The sequence below is a fragment of the Neomonachus schauinslandi genome, chromosome 7 (genome assembly GCF_002201575.2).
Source record: "Neomonachus schauinslandi chromosome 7, ASM220157v2, whole genome shotgun sequence".
Classification (NCBI taxonomy): domain Eukaryota; kingdom Metazoa; phylum Chordata; class Mammalia; order Carnivora; family Phocidae; genus Neomonachus; species Neomonachus schauinslandi.
Genome location: NC_058409.1, coordinates 97986050 through 98002651, shown reverse-complemented (window position 1 = coordinate 98002651; position 16602 = coordinate 97986050). Strand labels below are relative to the sequence as shown.

The 16602-nt window shown below is 38.6% G+C and overlaps 1 protein-coding gene across 3 annotated transcripts in view; it reads left to right on the top strand.

Annotated features, from left to right (window-relative positions):
* Positions 1-186, top strand: part of HMMR (hyaluronan mediated motility receptor) — a 36384-nt gene extending 36198 nt beyond the window's left edge. For all 3 annotated transcript variants that reach the window (XM_021695608.2, XM_044916855.1, XM_044916854.1), the window contains one exon: positions 81-186. In XM_021695608.2, the coding sequence (XP_021551283.2) occupies positions 81-100 (20 nt within the window). In that variant the 3' untranslated portion in view covers positions 101-186. The remainder of the gene's footprint in view (positions 1-80) is intronic.
* Positions 187-16602: the final 16416 nt, after the last annotated feature.

The following is a 16602-nucleotide window of genomic DNA, read 5'->3' as shown; positions in this document are numbered from 1 at the left end:
TAGGAAATGCCTGTTTTTAATTTATAATGACTGATGGATTAGTTTAGAAGACTAATACCTCTTTTTAATATTTCTTCCAGGCAATACAAACTGCTGTTGAGCTCCTGTGGAGTTTCAAGAATGATGCAAGTAAACATCTGAAAGACCTGTTAAAGATTATTTCATTCTTACTACTTTTATTATTGTTGTTGCTATTGTTGCTATTATTATTATGTTTGTAATGAATATTTTTAATGTATTTAATATTAACTTTCTATTCTTAGGTATGTGAAGGGAAGTTCAATATTTTTTACCAGTATGACTTCTGACATTTTATTTTCTGTTATCTGTACCTCCTCCTTGATGCTTACCTTTATCACCTCATTATACACCTTCTCACTGGCTTTCCAACTTACAACTCATCCCATCCAATCAACATTCCTTTAAAAATTTTTCAGATTATTATTCCCCTACTCTGAAACCTTAGACAGTTTCAAGATTCTAATCTATAGGTTTTTTAGTTTGATACCAGAGGCCTTTTCTAATCTGAAACTCTTAAGCTAGGCTAAAACACCTTGGCTTGTTCTTGCCTCTACCTGGATTGTCTAATAATGTTCATTCTGTTGTACCCATCATCCATTTATCCAGTTCAAATAAGAAATAAGGGTATGCCTAACTCCATAGTGATCTCTTTGTCTCCTGTCAGGGTCACTGAGTTGGTCAGTAATTTGCAGATTCTTAGACTCCATCTCAATCCTACTAAATTAAAATCTGGAGTTTAGCCTGAAAATCTGCATTTTTTTACAAACTGTGCAGTCAAGTCTTAGATAGACTAAAAATCTGAGAAACTATCTTCAAGAGAATTTGTCTTAGAGTGCTTGACATCTGACTACTGGCTGCTTGACTAATATTTGTGTAATATGAAATAAAACCACACATTAAATCATTTACCCCGTTATTCAACTTGTATTATATGAAATTACATTAATGGTTCTATTTAAGGTGTATTTCTTGTCTCTGCTCTCCCCTCCTTACCTGTCCCCAGAATCACACATGGTAGTATATTATTTAGAAAGTGGTGATTCTTCATCTAAAATAACTGATTTATAAGGTTGGTATGCTATTATAAGCCACAAGTTCAGAAGAAATGTAGAAATTAGAAAAAAATGCACTTCAGATATAAAGACAAAAATAGGTGAAAAGTAATACAGTGTTTTGTTTTGTTTTTAAGATTTTATTTATTTATTTGAGAGAGTAAGCAAGAGAGAGAGCAGAGGCAGAGGGAGAGGGAGAGGGAGAAGCAGACACCCTGCTGAGCAGGGAGACCAACATGGGGCTCGATCCCAGGACCCTGGGATCATGACCTGAGCTGAAGGCAGATGCTTAACCGACGAGCCACCCAGATGCCCCATATATCTTTTTTTTTTTTTTTTAAGATTTTATTTATTTATTTGACAGAGAGAATGAGACAGAGAGCACACGAGAGGGGGGAGGGCCAGAGGGAGAAGCAGACTCCCTGCCGAGCAGGGAGCCCGATGCGGGACTCGATCCAGGGACTCCAGGATCATGACCTGAGCCGAAGGCAGTCGCTTAACCAACTGAGCCACCCAGGCGCCCGCCCCATATATCTTTTAAGATACACCATGCTGAGACATGACATCAGCAAGATGGCAGAATAGAAGCCTTGGACCCTCCTCCCCCACCCCATAAACATACCGACCAAGTCAGCGGTAATACAGAGACAAATTCCCTTTGTGAGCAATCCAGAAACTAGTTGAGAGTGCCAAAAATATAAGTCAGCATCAGATAGTGTCTTCAACAAATAGTGTTTGGAAAACTGGATATCTAAATGCAAAACAGTGAACCGTACAAAAAAAAATCATCTCAAAGACCTTAAACTATAAAACAACTAGAAGAAAATATAATAGGAAAGCTTCATGACATTGGTCTTGGTAATGATTTCTTGGTTATGATCCCAAAAGTCAACAAAAGCAAAACTGGACGAGTGAGACTTTGTTTTTTTTTCTGCATAACAAACTAACAACAGAGTGAAAAGAATTCAAGAAAATAATTGCAAACTATATATCAAAGGGGTTAATTTCGAAGAAGTATAAGGAACTACAGCTCAGTAGCAAAAAAAAATAATAATAATAATAACCTGATGTAAAATGGGCAAAGAATTTGAATAGATACTTCCCCAAAGAAGACATACAAATGTCAAACAGGTATAGGAAATGATGCTCAGAGGGACTAGTCATCAGGGAATTGCACATCAAAATCACACAGATATATCACTTCACACCTGTTAGGATGGCATTATCAAAAAAAAAAAGAGAAAAGTGTTGGCAAGGGTATGGAAGAATTGGAACCCTTGTACATTGTTGGTGAGAATGTAAAATAGTGCAGCCACTAGGGAAAATAGTATAGAGGTTCCTCAAAAAATTTTAAATAGAATTACCATATGATTCAGGAATCCCACTCCTGAGTATTTATCCAAAAGAATTGAAATGAAAATCACAAAGAGATACTTGCATTTCCATATTTATTGCAGCATTATTCACAATAGCCAAGATGTGGAAACAGCTTAAATGTCCAATGACAGATGAATGAATAAAGAAAATACAGTGGAATATTATTTGGCCTTAAAAAAAGAAGGAAATCCTGCCATATGCAACAACCTGGGTGAACCCTGAGGATATTACGCTAAGTAAAATAAGTCAATCACAGAAAGATAAATACTACATGTGATTCTACTTACATGAGTTATCTAAAATTGTTAAAATCATAGAAGCAGAGAGTAGAATGGCAGCTGCCAGAGGTTGAGTGGAGGGGGAAATGGAGACTATTTAATCCAGTCATGCAAAATGAGTAAGTTCTCAAGATCTGCTCTACAATACCATGCCTATAGTTAAAAACACTATATCTTGCACTCAAAATTTATTAAAAGAGTAAATCTGTTAAATGGCCTTACCACAAATTAAAAAAAAAAAAAAGTCAGGATAATGTAAATCAACTGAAAACAAAAAACTAGAGTGTCTATATTAACAACAAATAAAACAGATTTCAAAGCAAAGAATATAACCAGGAATATAAAGACGTTCATGTCATAATGATAAATGAGTCAGATCATTAGGAGGACAAAATCTAAACAAAGCACCCACTAATAGTTTCAAAATACATAAATCAAAAACTGATAGATTTTCAGGGAGAAATAGAAAAATCTGTCATTATAGTTAGAGATATCAATAGCCTCCCTCTGGGGCACCTGGGTGGCTCAGTTGGTTAAGTGTCTGACTCTTGATCTCAGCTCAGGTCTTGATCTCAGGCTCATGAGTTCAAGCCCTGTGTTGGAAAAAAAATAGCCTCTCTCAATAAGTGGTAGAACAAATATATAGAAAATCTGAAAGGATATTGAAGATTTGGGCAATACTCTGAACCGACTTGATTAGATTGACATTTATTAAAAAACTACCCAACAACAGTAGAATATACATTCTTTTTATGTAAACACAAAATTTACCAATATTGACTATATCCTGGGCCACAAAACCAGTTCTCAATGTAAATGGATTCAAATCATACCTGCTATATTCTCTTCCACAATGGAATTAATTTAGAAATAACAGATCTCTGGATAACCCATAGATAGTTGGGAGATTAAATAATGCACTTCTAAATAAGCCATGGGTCAATGAAAAAAATCAAAAGGGAAATTAGAAACTATTTCAAAGAGAATCAAAATGAAGACACAATGTATCAAAATGTATGGAATGCTTCTAAAACAGATTTAGAGCAAAATTATCTCACTGAGTGCCTATATTTCAAAAGAAGAAAGGTCTCAAATCAATGCCCTCAGCTTTTAACTTAGGAATGAGAAACAGAAGAGCAACTTAAACCCAAACTAAATAGAGGAAAAGGAATACTAAAGATCAGAGCAGAAATCAAAAAGTAGAAAACAGAAAAATAATAGAGAAAAGTCAATGAAAGTTTATTGAGATCAATAAAATTGATAAACCTCTAGACTGATTAGGAAAAAACTACCAATATTAGGAATAAGAGGTATTATTTTTGTGATGAATATATTTACTGCCTTAATTATGGTGATGGTTTTATGGGTGTGTGTATATGTATATATGTCAAAACATCAAATTGTATATCTTTAATATATAGTTTTTTATGTGTCACTTATACCTCAATAAAGCTCTTAAGACAAATAGTTTATTCCCAAACTAAAGTTTTAATGTTGAGATTATTCTTTGGATTACCAGTTTAAAATGGCTTTATTTTTGAAGACTTGTTTATTTTTGTGTGTATTACTTTTTGTTAATATTTGTTTTAAAAGAAATTAGGTTGCATTCTTGTACTTTTTAAAAAAATTCTGAGTTTTGTGAGGAGGGTTTCAAAAAATTTTTGAATCATTAATGGAAGAAAATCCTTATATGCCCCTGTTAAAATTGCATTTTCTAAAAATATAGGGGCGCCTGGGTGGCTCAGTTGGTTAAGCGACTGCCTTCGGCTCAGGTCACGATCCTGGAGTCCCTGGATCGAGTCCCGCATCGGCCTCCCTGCTTGGCGGGGAGTCTGCTTCTCCCTCTGACCCTCTTCCCTCTCATGCTCTCTGTATCTCATTCTCTCTGTCTCAAATAAATAAATAAAATCTTTAAAAAAATAAAAAATAAAAATAAAAATATAAACAATTTGAAGCTAATGATTTCTTCCTTTTTGAGATTATGAAGAAAATGGAACAGATTGTTAGGAGGAATCTTTGGTACCACGTGTGTGATGGCTTCAGACTGAGAAGGTTGACTCCCAAACTTTATTTTTTGTCCTCTCCTAACCCCATCCAGCCCCAGCATTATAATCCTTCAAGTATGATAAAAATATCTTTATCTCATTAAATAAAATACCATAGTAGATATTTGGAACAGTTTTAAAATGTATTCCCAGCGTTTTGCTAACACTACCTCAGAGTAGCGTCTGAGAAGCTTCTAGTCTTGGAAGGCCACATATTGGAAAGTGTTTATAGTTAAGGCCTAATGAAGATTTACAGATACTCAGCTCCTAAACTAGGCTTCTGATCTAGGCCTTAAGTAATTGAGGTGATCTCAATTTTCCTCCTATTGCAGATAATATTTTCTTTTTTTTTTTTTTTAAAGATTTTATTTATTTGAGAGAGAGCACAGGGGGAGGGGCAGAGGGAGAAAATCTCAAGCAGACTCCCCACCGAGCATGGAGGCCCACTCAGGGTTCAATCTCACGACCCCGAGATCATGACATGAGCCGAAATCAAGAGTTGGACACTTAACTGACTGAGCCCCCAGGTAAGAAGGACTCCTACAAAATAGTTTGAAAGCAAAAGGCAATGTAGGTCCTTGATTAGCTAAGTAGTTAACTAAGATCTTGGTTTGCAAAGTACTTTGTGATCTAGCAGGAGTTTCCAACCCCTTTCAGGTCAGGTGAGGAGGTGAGTACTAAGCTAGGACCTGAAGAAATGGGTAGGAGTGAGTCAGATGAGGATCAGGGATGAGGATTCAGTGGAAATGTATTATCAAATGGGAAGGTAAGAGAGTTTGCCCCATTTAATAAACAACATTTAATATCACCAGGAGAAAAGTGGCAAGAAGTTGAACTGCAAGAATAAGTAGATCTGATTGTGTGAATAATAATGAGCAAATTGCATTAATACAAAATGTGATCTTTAACCTGTGACAATAGTGAGCCATTAAAGGGCAATGGATCAGCATCAGATGTTTCTGAATGTCACATTGACTGCTGAGTGAAAAATTAATTCTATGGAAATAAACCAGAAGTCAGATCATTTATCCAATAATATTTACTAGTACCTAGTCTGTGTTAGACACTGTCTAATTGCTTTAGAAGAAAAAAAAAAGATAATAATCCAGGGAAAAAGAGAAGATGGCCCATAGCCTAAGGGAGAGTTGAAGGCTTTCTGGCTTAAACAATGGATGAATGACCTTGCTATTCCCTGAGATAAAGAACTTGGGTGAAAGAGCCCATTTGCCAAGGGAAGTAGACACATTCAGTTTGGGACATACTGAGTTTGAGGTGGAGTGGAGATTGGAGATGTCAGGTCGAGCCTTGCATATATAGGTCCTCGGGAGAAGGCTCTGAACAATAGATACACATCTGGGAACGGTGTATATATGGATGGTAACTCTGATCCTTATGGATCGGTGAGATCTGCCAGTGAGAGTCGTTTAAAACTACCAAGATTTCTTAAATAACTACTATGCTAGAGGCAAAAAAATGTATGAAGATGGCTCCTATCTTCACAGAGCTTTCGGTCTAGCAAGAAAGACAGTCACACTTACCCTTACATAAAATTACAAACTGACTTAATTATGCTGAAGAAAAAGCACAGCTTTAATAATATGAGGATGGAGGTACAGAGGATAATAAATGAGCAGCAATGGATTACATCAAGGACTACATGAGTGAGTGGCCAGTGATGTTAGTTTTCCATAGTGTTGCCAGAAGTCGTCATTATCATCATCATCATCAGTCCCAGTTCTCCCCAAAGGAGGAGGCTATCTAGGGGAGAAAGTTCAGACCTTTCAGAAATCAGCTGTGAAATGAACGGACTACGTTTCTGAGGGGGTGCCAGGCTAGTGTGTACTGAAGGTGTGGATGAGGTCTCTTTAGAAAGAAAGAGCTGAACTTTGGACTTTTTATTAACGCTTCAAGCTTTTGCTTCAAGGTCTTTGGCATGCTGCTTCCAGGGAACATGCAGGACCTGGCCTGTGTGTGCTGAGGCTAACAGGTAAAAACCCAAGTGATAGGAAGCCTGGGCTTGGGAACTGAGGGCCATGTCTAGTTCAACTCAGGCCCTGTATATCCACGTTAGCCCTTAACCTTGAATACTTGTCCATGTTCACACTACTGACAAGAGAGCATTGTCCACAGTTTGGGATGCCCTGCCTCCTTCCTCACCATCCCTGGAAACCCTCACTCCAGATCCTCTATTCTTGTTGCTATTCATGACTTCTATGGGAATATCTCCTGGAAATAGGGTGGGGGCCCCAAAAGTAGTGGCAAAGTAAAATAGAAGGACCCAGAGCCCAAAGATATGGAGACATTCACTCTCCTTACAAAAGTTTTCATTGAGACCCCAAGTCTAACATTCCTTCAAATTAGGAGTCATCTGAGCCTTAATCACAAGTCAAATTTTGTCAACTGATTTTTTGGAGACCATTACTATAGAGAGGGTGGCTCCAATACCCTCTCTTCCCATCTCAGTCATGATAATGTTGTATCTCTTCTTCCTGAATCAGGGAGAAAGGACTGATCCTCTGTCACCCCCATCCACTTCATAATCCTCATTAGCTTTAGATTCAAGAGAATAACAACAGCAGGACAAATATTTGCCGGTTTTCTGTGTTTTCATTTGAACTATCTTAATTCTCCTCCTGGCTCTGTAGATGCTGCAAAGTGAGTAGGAGAAAATTAAGAGGGTGCTATAAGAAATTAAAAAATACAAAGATTAATATTTCAAAATCTTATCTCACTACACTGTATTTTAAAACTTACATTGAGAGAAATGACCAAAGGAAGAGAAATAAGTGTAAAATTTGTGAAAAACAGTATTTATTGACAAGCCCAAGCTAGAGATATTTAAAGCCACCTCTGAGGGGTGCCTGGCTCAGTCAGTTAAGTGTCTGACTTCGGCTCAGGTCATGATCTCACGGTCCTGGGATGGAGCCCCAAGTGGGACTCCCTCCTCAGTGGGGAATCTTATCCCTCTGCCCCTCAGCCCCTCCCCCCACTGGTGGGCTCTCTCTCTCTCTCTCTCAAATAAACAAAATCTTAAAAAGTAAATAAAGCCACCTCTGAAAAAGGTACATAGTATAGCTCTTTCTCCCTTGTCTTTCTATTCTTAACCCACTGTAGTCTGATTTCTGTCCCCAGTCCTCTGCAAATCTGCCAATTTCTCCAGTGAATTTTATCTTACCAAATCCAATGGGCACTTATCTAGTTTCATCTTATGCTAATAGAACTTGCTCTTTCTTGGAATGCTCTCTTTTCCAGAGAGCTGAAGCCATGTACTTGGTTTTCTTTTCACCTAACTGTTGCTTTTCTCACTCCTTTGCTGCACCATCCTATACCTGGCTTGTTATTATTGGAGTAAGGAGTTGAACCTGGACTCTCTTCTTTAACTACACTCACTCTCTCCCTAGATGACCTCACTAAGTCTTATGGACTTTGCCCCCTCCCAATATAATCACTGATTTAGATGAGAAACATCAGTGGAGGCAATTAGGTGAAAGTTGTTAGGTTACAGGATACTCACGGGTTCCAAAGTAGGATCCTGAAAATATTAATTGCAAGGGGTAAAACAATGTGCCACCAGGGGCACTTGGCTGGCTCAGTTGGTGGAGCATGTGACCCTCGATCATGGGGTCATGATTCGAGCCCCACATTGGGTGTAGGGATTACTAAAAAGGAAGGAAGGGAAGAAGAAAGGGAGGGAGAAGAAAAAAGGAAGGGAGGGAGAGGAAGGAAGGAAAGAAGGAAGGCGGGGGGAGGGAGGAAGGAAGGGGGAGAGAAGGAAGGACCACCATACCAAATGGTAAAACACCACGAATATTAGGATGACCTTTTGTCAGGTGCCTCCTAATATGATACAACATGCGTACACAGCCCTATCAATCTAATCAAGTCTCAAAAAAAAAAATCACTTTACAGAAAATACAAGGCTTAGTATAATATTATATGAATCCCTGAAGAAAATCATCAGGTAACTGGTATTGTCCCTTCAAAAAGCTAATGTGATAGGGGAAAAAATATGAATGTTAACATAAAAACCTGCACACAAATGTTTATGGCGGCTTTATTCATAATTGCCAAAACTTGGAAACAGCCAATATGTCCTTGAGTAGGTGAATGTATAAATTGTGGTACATCCAGACAATGGAATATTAATCAGTGCCAAAAAGAATGAGCTATTAAGCCATGAAAATGCATGAGGGAAATAAATGCATATTACTAAGTGAAAAGAGTCGATCTGAAAAGGCTGTATACTGTGTGATTCTAACTATGACGTTCTGGAAAAGGCAAAACCTCGGAGACAAAAGATCAATGGTTGCCAGGAGCTGGCAGGGGACGGAAAGGGATGAACAGGCGGAGCACAGAGGATTTTTAGGACAGTGAAAATGCTCTGTATGACACTACAAAGGTAGATATATGTCATTATACATTTGTCCAAGCCCACAGAATGTACAACACCAAGAGTTTACTAATGTAAACTGTGGACTTTTGTTGATTACAATGTGTCAATGTAAGTTCATCACTGTAACAAACGTATCACTCTTGTGGGGTTGTTGCTAAGGAGGTTGTGCAAGTGTGAGGGGCGGGGGATGACAGGAGGGCAATATGAGGATCCATATTGCTGTGAATTTATTATTTTTTTTAAGATTTTATTTATTTGACAGAGAGAGACACAGTGAGAGAGGGAACATAAGCAGGGGGAGTGGGAGAGGGAGAAGCAGGCTTCCCGCTGAGTAGGGAGCCTGATGCGGGGCTCGATCCCAGGACCCTGGGACCATGACCTGAGCCAAAGGCAGATGCTTAATGACTGAGGCACCCAGGCTCTCCTCCTGTGAATTTAAAACCGCTCCTTTAAAAAAGGAGATGAAAAGAGTAAACAAAATGTGGGAACCTTGGTGATATATTGATTTTTTTTAAAAAAGCTGTAAAATATATTCTTGGTACAATTAGAGAAATTTAAATGTAGATGATATTATGGAATTGTAAATCTTCCTAAGTGTGACAATGGTATTGTTGTCATATGAGAGAATGACCTTATTCTTAGAAAATGAATGCTGATATTTTTAAAAGTAAAATGTCATGACATTAAAAGAAGTAAAATGTCATGATGTCTACAACTTATTTTGAAATGTTTCAGAAAAACAAATTTAATTTAAAATATATGTAGAGGGGTGCCTGGGTGGCTCAGTTGGTTAAGCTGCCAACTCTGGATTGAAGCTCAGGTCATGGTCTTTGGGTGGTGAGATCGAACCCCAAGCCCCGTGTCAGGCTCCATGTGCTCAGCGGGAGTCTGCTTGAGGTTCTCTTCCTCTCCCTCTGCCCCTCTCCCTGCTAGTGTGCTCCTTCTTTCTAAAATAAATAAATAAATCTTTAAAAATATAAAATATATATAGAGAAAGCAATTATAGTAAAATACCAACAATTGTTGAATTTGGGTAGAAAGTATAAGGATGTTCATTAAGCTCTTTAATCTTTCTGTAAGTTTGAAAATTTTTATAATAAAAAGTTTTTAAAATTCTCCTACATTAGCTAAAAAGTTACATATTTTAGTTCAGTCCTCTCCTCAAAGTTCTGACTCATGTATCCCTCCTTCCTCATCACCCTCAGCTGATGGCATTACCACATACTTAACTGAAAATTGAAGCAGTCAGGACTTCCTCATCTTCCCTCTATGAAATTTACTAACCTGAATACACATGTCCTCATATTCTCTTGCTTTTACTCCTCGTAATAATTGTATTATTGTTTGAAAGACAGTGATTCCAGGGGGAGGGTTATCCTTCTCCACTCCACTGATGGCAGGCTGGGCCACGAGACTTGCAGTGTCCCTTCTTTCAGTAGAATTCTACATTTCTGTGTCTGTAAATGTGAATTGGACAACAGCCCTATTTCTAAACAAGGTCACGTTCTGAGGTGCTGGGGATTAGGACTTCATTGTGTCATTTTGGGGGTCACAGTTCAACTCATAATACCTCCTATTAGTTTAATGGATCATCCCCACTGTCATACAAATGTGCTCTAGTAGTAGACCTTCCAAAACTGAAAAGAAACAAGGCAAAACAAAACTCACAGTCCTCCTTGGATCTTATATAGCACCCTCCACCCTTCCACACCTTTACCTCTTCACAATAACAGTGTTTGGAAGAGTTTTCTACAATACTGAGTTCTACATCCTTATTTTCCAGTCCTTTCTCTCAGCCTTCAGTTTAACATCTGTACCCCTCCCCCACTAACCTGCCAATTCCAGTGGCCACCTCAAAGAATTTGGCAGTGTCCCTTGGATAGTGGTGATGGTTGCACAACTCTGAATATACTGAAAACCATTGAATTCTACACTTTAAAAGGCTGAATGTTAAGGGTTTTTTTTTCCCTGATTGATTTTCAAATCTCCTTATATAGCATGGCAATTAGCTCTGGATTTCTCATGCATCATATATATTTTCTCACAGTTTGTCTTTTGACTTGGTTAATTATCACTATTATTATTGCTATTGTTGGTATGCAGATATTTACAAAAATCTATATAGTCTAGGTTGTTATTTTCACTTTTGGTTTCTGAATTTCATGATATGCTCATTAAAGGCTATCTCACCCCAAGATTATTGTACACATTTTCATCTAGTGCTTTTCCCCCACATCTTAACATTTTAAATCTGTCGACAACTTATTTTAGTATAAGTGAAGTAGGAATCCAGTTTATTATTTTTAATGATTCATTTTTAATTTATCTTTATCCCCTAATAAATTCCCATATGTATATTTGAGTCTATGAGTTAATTAGTAAAAGTATCTCACAAATTAGTATAAAAGTATCTCACAAACACATGCCTAACACATCAACATGCTTAAAAATTTGGGGGGACAAGATGATGAATTAATATTAAATTTACTTTAGTTTCTTGGACCTGTGAGTTTGATATACCAGAGGAACATACAGGTAAAGATGTCTTTTAGGCATCTGGAAATGGGAAATCATAGCTTGAGAGAGAGTTTGGGACAGAGCCATTCATGTGAGGATAGGAGTCACAGAAATAGGAATCAAAGGCAATTTTAAAAATGGATAGGAGTGGGGTGCCTGGGTGGCTCAGTCGTTAAGCGTCTGCCTTCAGCTCAGGTCATGATCCCAGGGTCCTGGGACCGAGTCCCACATCGGTCTCCCTGCTCAGCGGGAAGCCTGCTTCTCCCTCTCCCACTCCCCCTGCTTGTGTTCCTTCTCTTGCTGTCTCTCTCTCTCTCTCTCAAAAAATAAATAAAAATCTTTAAAAAAAAAAAATGGATAGGAGTGAGGAGGGGAGAGGAGGTTGTAAAAAAGAAAAAACAAAAACCTTTGTTCTTGCCCTTGGGGTATCATTATAACTTAGAGATATATTTCTTAAACTTGAAAAATGTGTGCATACCCTATCAAGGAAAAAGATTTTGATTTCTTAGGTCCTAATGAGTTTTAAAAATTTAAATACTGTCCATTTAGTTCATCATTTATACTTTAACTGAACTCAAGGGGTTCACCTCTTGGGGTCCACTAAATTGAACAAAACCCAAGGAAGTGTTGAAAGCAAAGAACTTTTCATTACTTTTAGGAGACAGGGATAGCTCTCAAAGTACTCTCTCTCCATGCGCTTAGTAAAGGAAGCTTTTATTCAGTGTATTAGGGGGCAGGGAGTTTGTATGTATATTAAGGAACATATATATATTCTATTAGGCACTTTGGTTCAATTACACATGCCTAGCACATCAACATGCTACAGCATACATTGTTATGTTCAAAAATGGCAGAAAACCCCACCCATTGGAGGAGATCTTAGCATTATAATGAGCTAACTTCAGGACAGCTCAAGGGGCTTCTGTGTAAGCCCTCAGCTCCAAATTAGTTCAGAATGGCTAATGCAAGGGGCTATCAGGAAAATACCTAGCCAGGTGTCTCCTTGGCAGGAAGTACTGGTCTGGCAAAACAAAAGACATTCCCTGCTTTGGGCCCTACTCCCCCTCCTCCCTTCTGCTAATAGCTTTCAGCCCTCTGATCTGAGTAACTTCCCATTGCATCCTAGCAAACAGTACCAATGCAATGGTTAACCCTACCTCAAACTTATATCCTGAGAATTATTGACTGAGTCTAAGGTTGTGACCCAAATGATCCAAAATATGACTGTGTTATTGTTTTATTTTTTTAAAGATTTTTATTTATTTACTTGACAGAGAGTGAGAGAACACAAGCAGGGGGAGCAGCAGGAGAGGGAGAAGCAGGCTCCCTGCTGAGCAGGGATCCAGGACCCAAGGATCATGACCTGAGCCGAAGGCAGATGCTTAATGATTGAGCCACCCAGGCACCCCTGTGTTATTATTTTAAAATTGAGTTATAAATTACATGTAGTAATATAGACAGTGAAATGAACAGATGTTAATTCTTTTTTAAAAAAATTCAATTGCAACTTATTTTTTAAATTTTTTTAAATTTTTATTTATTTTTTAAAAGGATTTTTATTTATTTATTTGACAGAGAGAGAGAGAGAGAGAGAGCACAAACAGGGTGAGCAGGAGAGGAAGAAGCAGGCTTCCCGCTGAGCAGGGAGCCTGATGTGGGGCTCAATCCCAGGACCCTGGGATCAGGACCTGAGCCAAAGGCAGACGCTTAACCAACTGAGCCACCCAGGCACACCTAAATTTTTATTATTTTTTTAAGTAACCTATACACCAAACGTGAGCTTGAACTCATGACCCTGAGATCAAGAGTTGCATGCTGTACCGACTGAGCCAGTCAGCCACCCCCAAATATTAAGTGTTACAGTTTGATAAGCATATATACCCTTGTTACCCATATCCTATGAAGATATAGAACTAAAAAAATAAATAAGATATAAAATATTTCCATTATCTCAGAGAGTTCATTTATGGCCTTCACAGTCAATCCTTCCCCCTCCCCCAAGCTACTGTCTTTTACCATAGTTTCGATTGTTTCAGAATTTCACATAAATGGAATCATACTCTTTTGTGTTTGGTTTCCTTAACTCAGCATAATGATTTTGAGTTTCATTCATATAGTTCATTTCTTTGTATAGCTAAGTAATATTCCAATACTATGAATATACCACAATCTATCAGTCTATCCATTCATCTATTAATGGATATTTGGTTTATTTCCAGTTTTAGGTTATTTTGAATTAAGCTGCGATGAATATTCTTGTGCAAGTCTTTACGTACATACGCGTTCATTTCCCCTGGGTAATCATACAGAAATGGAATTACTGATTTAGGGTTCAACTTTATAATAAATTGCCCAACAGTTTTCTACAGTGGTTGTGTCATTTTATACTCCCACTGGCAATGAATGAGCAATCTAGTTGCCAAAAATGCTTGTTAGCATATGATGTTATCAGTCTTTTTAATTTTAGCCATTCTGTTAGGTATGTAATGGTATTGTAACTGAACTAACACAAGTTCCCTCTTTGGTAAGTCACAGATAGGAACTACACCAGGCGGAGTCGTTGCACAAAGTAAACTTATTTGCAGCAAATAAGGAGATCACAGGGAATAACTTCCAAAGCCGTGAGTCCCCAAACAAGGGTGAATGGGGTTCCTTTTATTTAGGGTTAGGATGAATATTTAGGAGGGAGCCTGATCATCGCACGTAGAGGCAGGCGTAAGGTCACACATGCACCTAAAGGGAACATGCCTGTACATACATAATATATTAAGTAAATGAGGCTTGTGTTCCCCCCTCCTTGGGTGGAGATTTTATATAATATTATATAATAATAGAGTATTATAATGAGGGAAAGGTAACTGTCGGTCATTCCACAGGTCACTCCGTGGTCCATCTCTGCAGGTGTGAGCCAGGGTTTGAGCTCAAACTGCTCTGGGTGGTACTCAGGGGAACTATGCCCAGTCAATTGTTACTGCTTGAAGGGTAGTTTCAGTTTCCATCACCGGGTGGGTGCTATGCTGCTCCTCAGGTCTTTTGCCTGAGTTGAGTTAAGCTGGAAAGAAGAGCTTAAGGAAAAATGTGGGACAAAGGTCGGTGGGTATGAGTAGGTGAGCAGTAAAGGTCAAGTCCTGGGGTCTGGCTGATGACAGTGTTTCAATATGATTTTAATTGGCATTTCCCAGATGTTGAGCATCTTTTTATATAATTATTGGCCATTCTTTGTCTTTGTGAAGTTATCTGTTGATAATGTATCCACTTTTAAAATGATTTTTAAAAATTATTGAGTTGTAGTGTTGTCGATAACTGACCTCTATGCTTTGGAGCCAAAATATAACACAAAGACAGAGTTTGGAATAGAGGAACAATAGCTTTATTGCTTGGTCGGGCAAAGGAAGCTGCAGCAGGCTATGGCCTTCAAAACTGCAAGCCCCCCTAGAAAAAAGGGCTGGAGGCTTCATAGGGAAAAAGAGGATCTAGCCAGTTTCAACAAGAATTGCGTATGTGCTGCCAGCCTATGTAGTAGTTTTCAGGGTGGTACTGGGTTCCTGAAACAAAAGGCTAAGAACAGAAGAGGGGAGATTTGCAGAAGGGAGGAGGGAGGTTTGTGGAAGAGAGGAAAAATGATACTCAACTCAGTTTAAAATCAAGCTTCAGGAAAGCATTAGTGCAGCCATTTGATTTTTGCTCAACTTTATGCTTTAAGTTTTTTTATTTTAATTTTTTTAAAGATTTATTTATTTGAGAGAGAGAGAGAGCATGAGAGAGGGTGGCGGGGCAGAGGGAGAGGGAGAGAACCTCAAGCATATGCCCTGCTGAGCACTGAGACCATGATATCAGGCCCTGAGCAGAAACCAAGAGTGGGTCACTTAACCAACTGAGCCACTCAGGCACCCATTATGCACTTTTTTTTTTTTTTTTTTTAAGATTTTATTTATTTTTGACAGAGAGAGACACAGCAAGAGAGGGAACACAAGCAGGAGGAATGGGTGAGGGAGAAGCAGGCTCCCCGCCAAGCAGGGAGCCCGATGCGGGGCTCGATCCCAGGACCCCGGGACCATGACCCGAGCCGAAGGCAGAGGCCCAACGACTGAGCCACCCAGGCGCCCCCCCATTATGCACTTTTAAAAAAAGTTATTTATTTATTTAAATAATCTCTATACCCAACATGGGGCTTGAACTCACCACCCGGAAATCAAGTCACATGCTCCAGCAACTGAGCTAGCCAGGTGCCCCTCAACTTTATGATTTTAAGCAGTTTCAGTAGGGGTTCTTTAAATATTCTGACTAGAAGTCCTTTTCAGATATATGTATAAAGATCCCCCCCGTTTGTGATTTGCTTATTTATTTTTTTAATATTGTCTGTTGATAAGTTTTTTATTTTGATAAAATGTATCAATTTTTTAAAATTGCATAGTTCTCCATGACTTATAGACCTTCTGCATGTCTCTAGAGTTTACTGTGCGCTGTGTGCTTGAACTGTCTAGAATACGAAGAGTTAAGTGTTTTTTTCTTCGCTCTATCTAAATGGCATGTTGTTGTTGTTCTTAAATTGTTACAAAGCCATAGTCCAGAAGAGTGGTTTAAAATGTAACTGAGTATATTCATTGTCCTTGAAATTGTTAAAAATAAGATTACTGGACTTCACTCCTACAGAATGATTTTGTTTCATAGGTTCTGTGCTACAGGCAAGTTTGTGAATCATTCATCTAGAAATCCTTAATCTTTGGCCAAACTTAGAGCTACTCCACCTACCATCTTCTCAGTCCGAAGGTAGCATAGTGTTAATAGAAATGACCTGTTGCAGGGGCGCCTGGGTGGCTCAGATGGTTAAGCGTCTGCCTTCGGCTCAGGTCATGATCCTGGGGTCCTGGGATCGAGCCCCACATCGAGCCCCACATCGAGCCCCACATCGAGCCCCA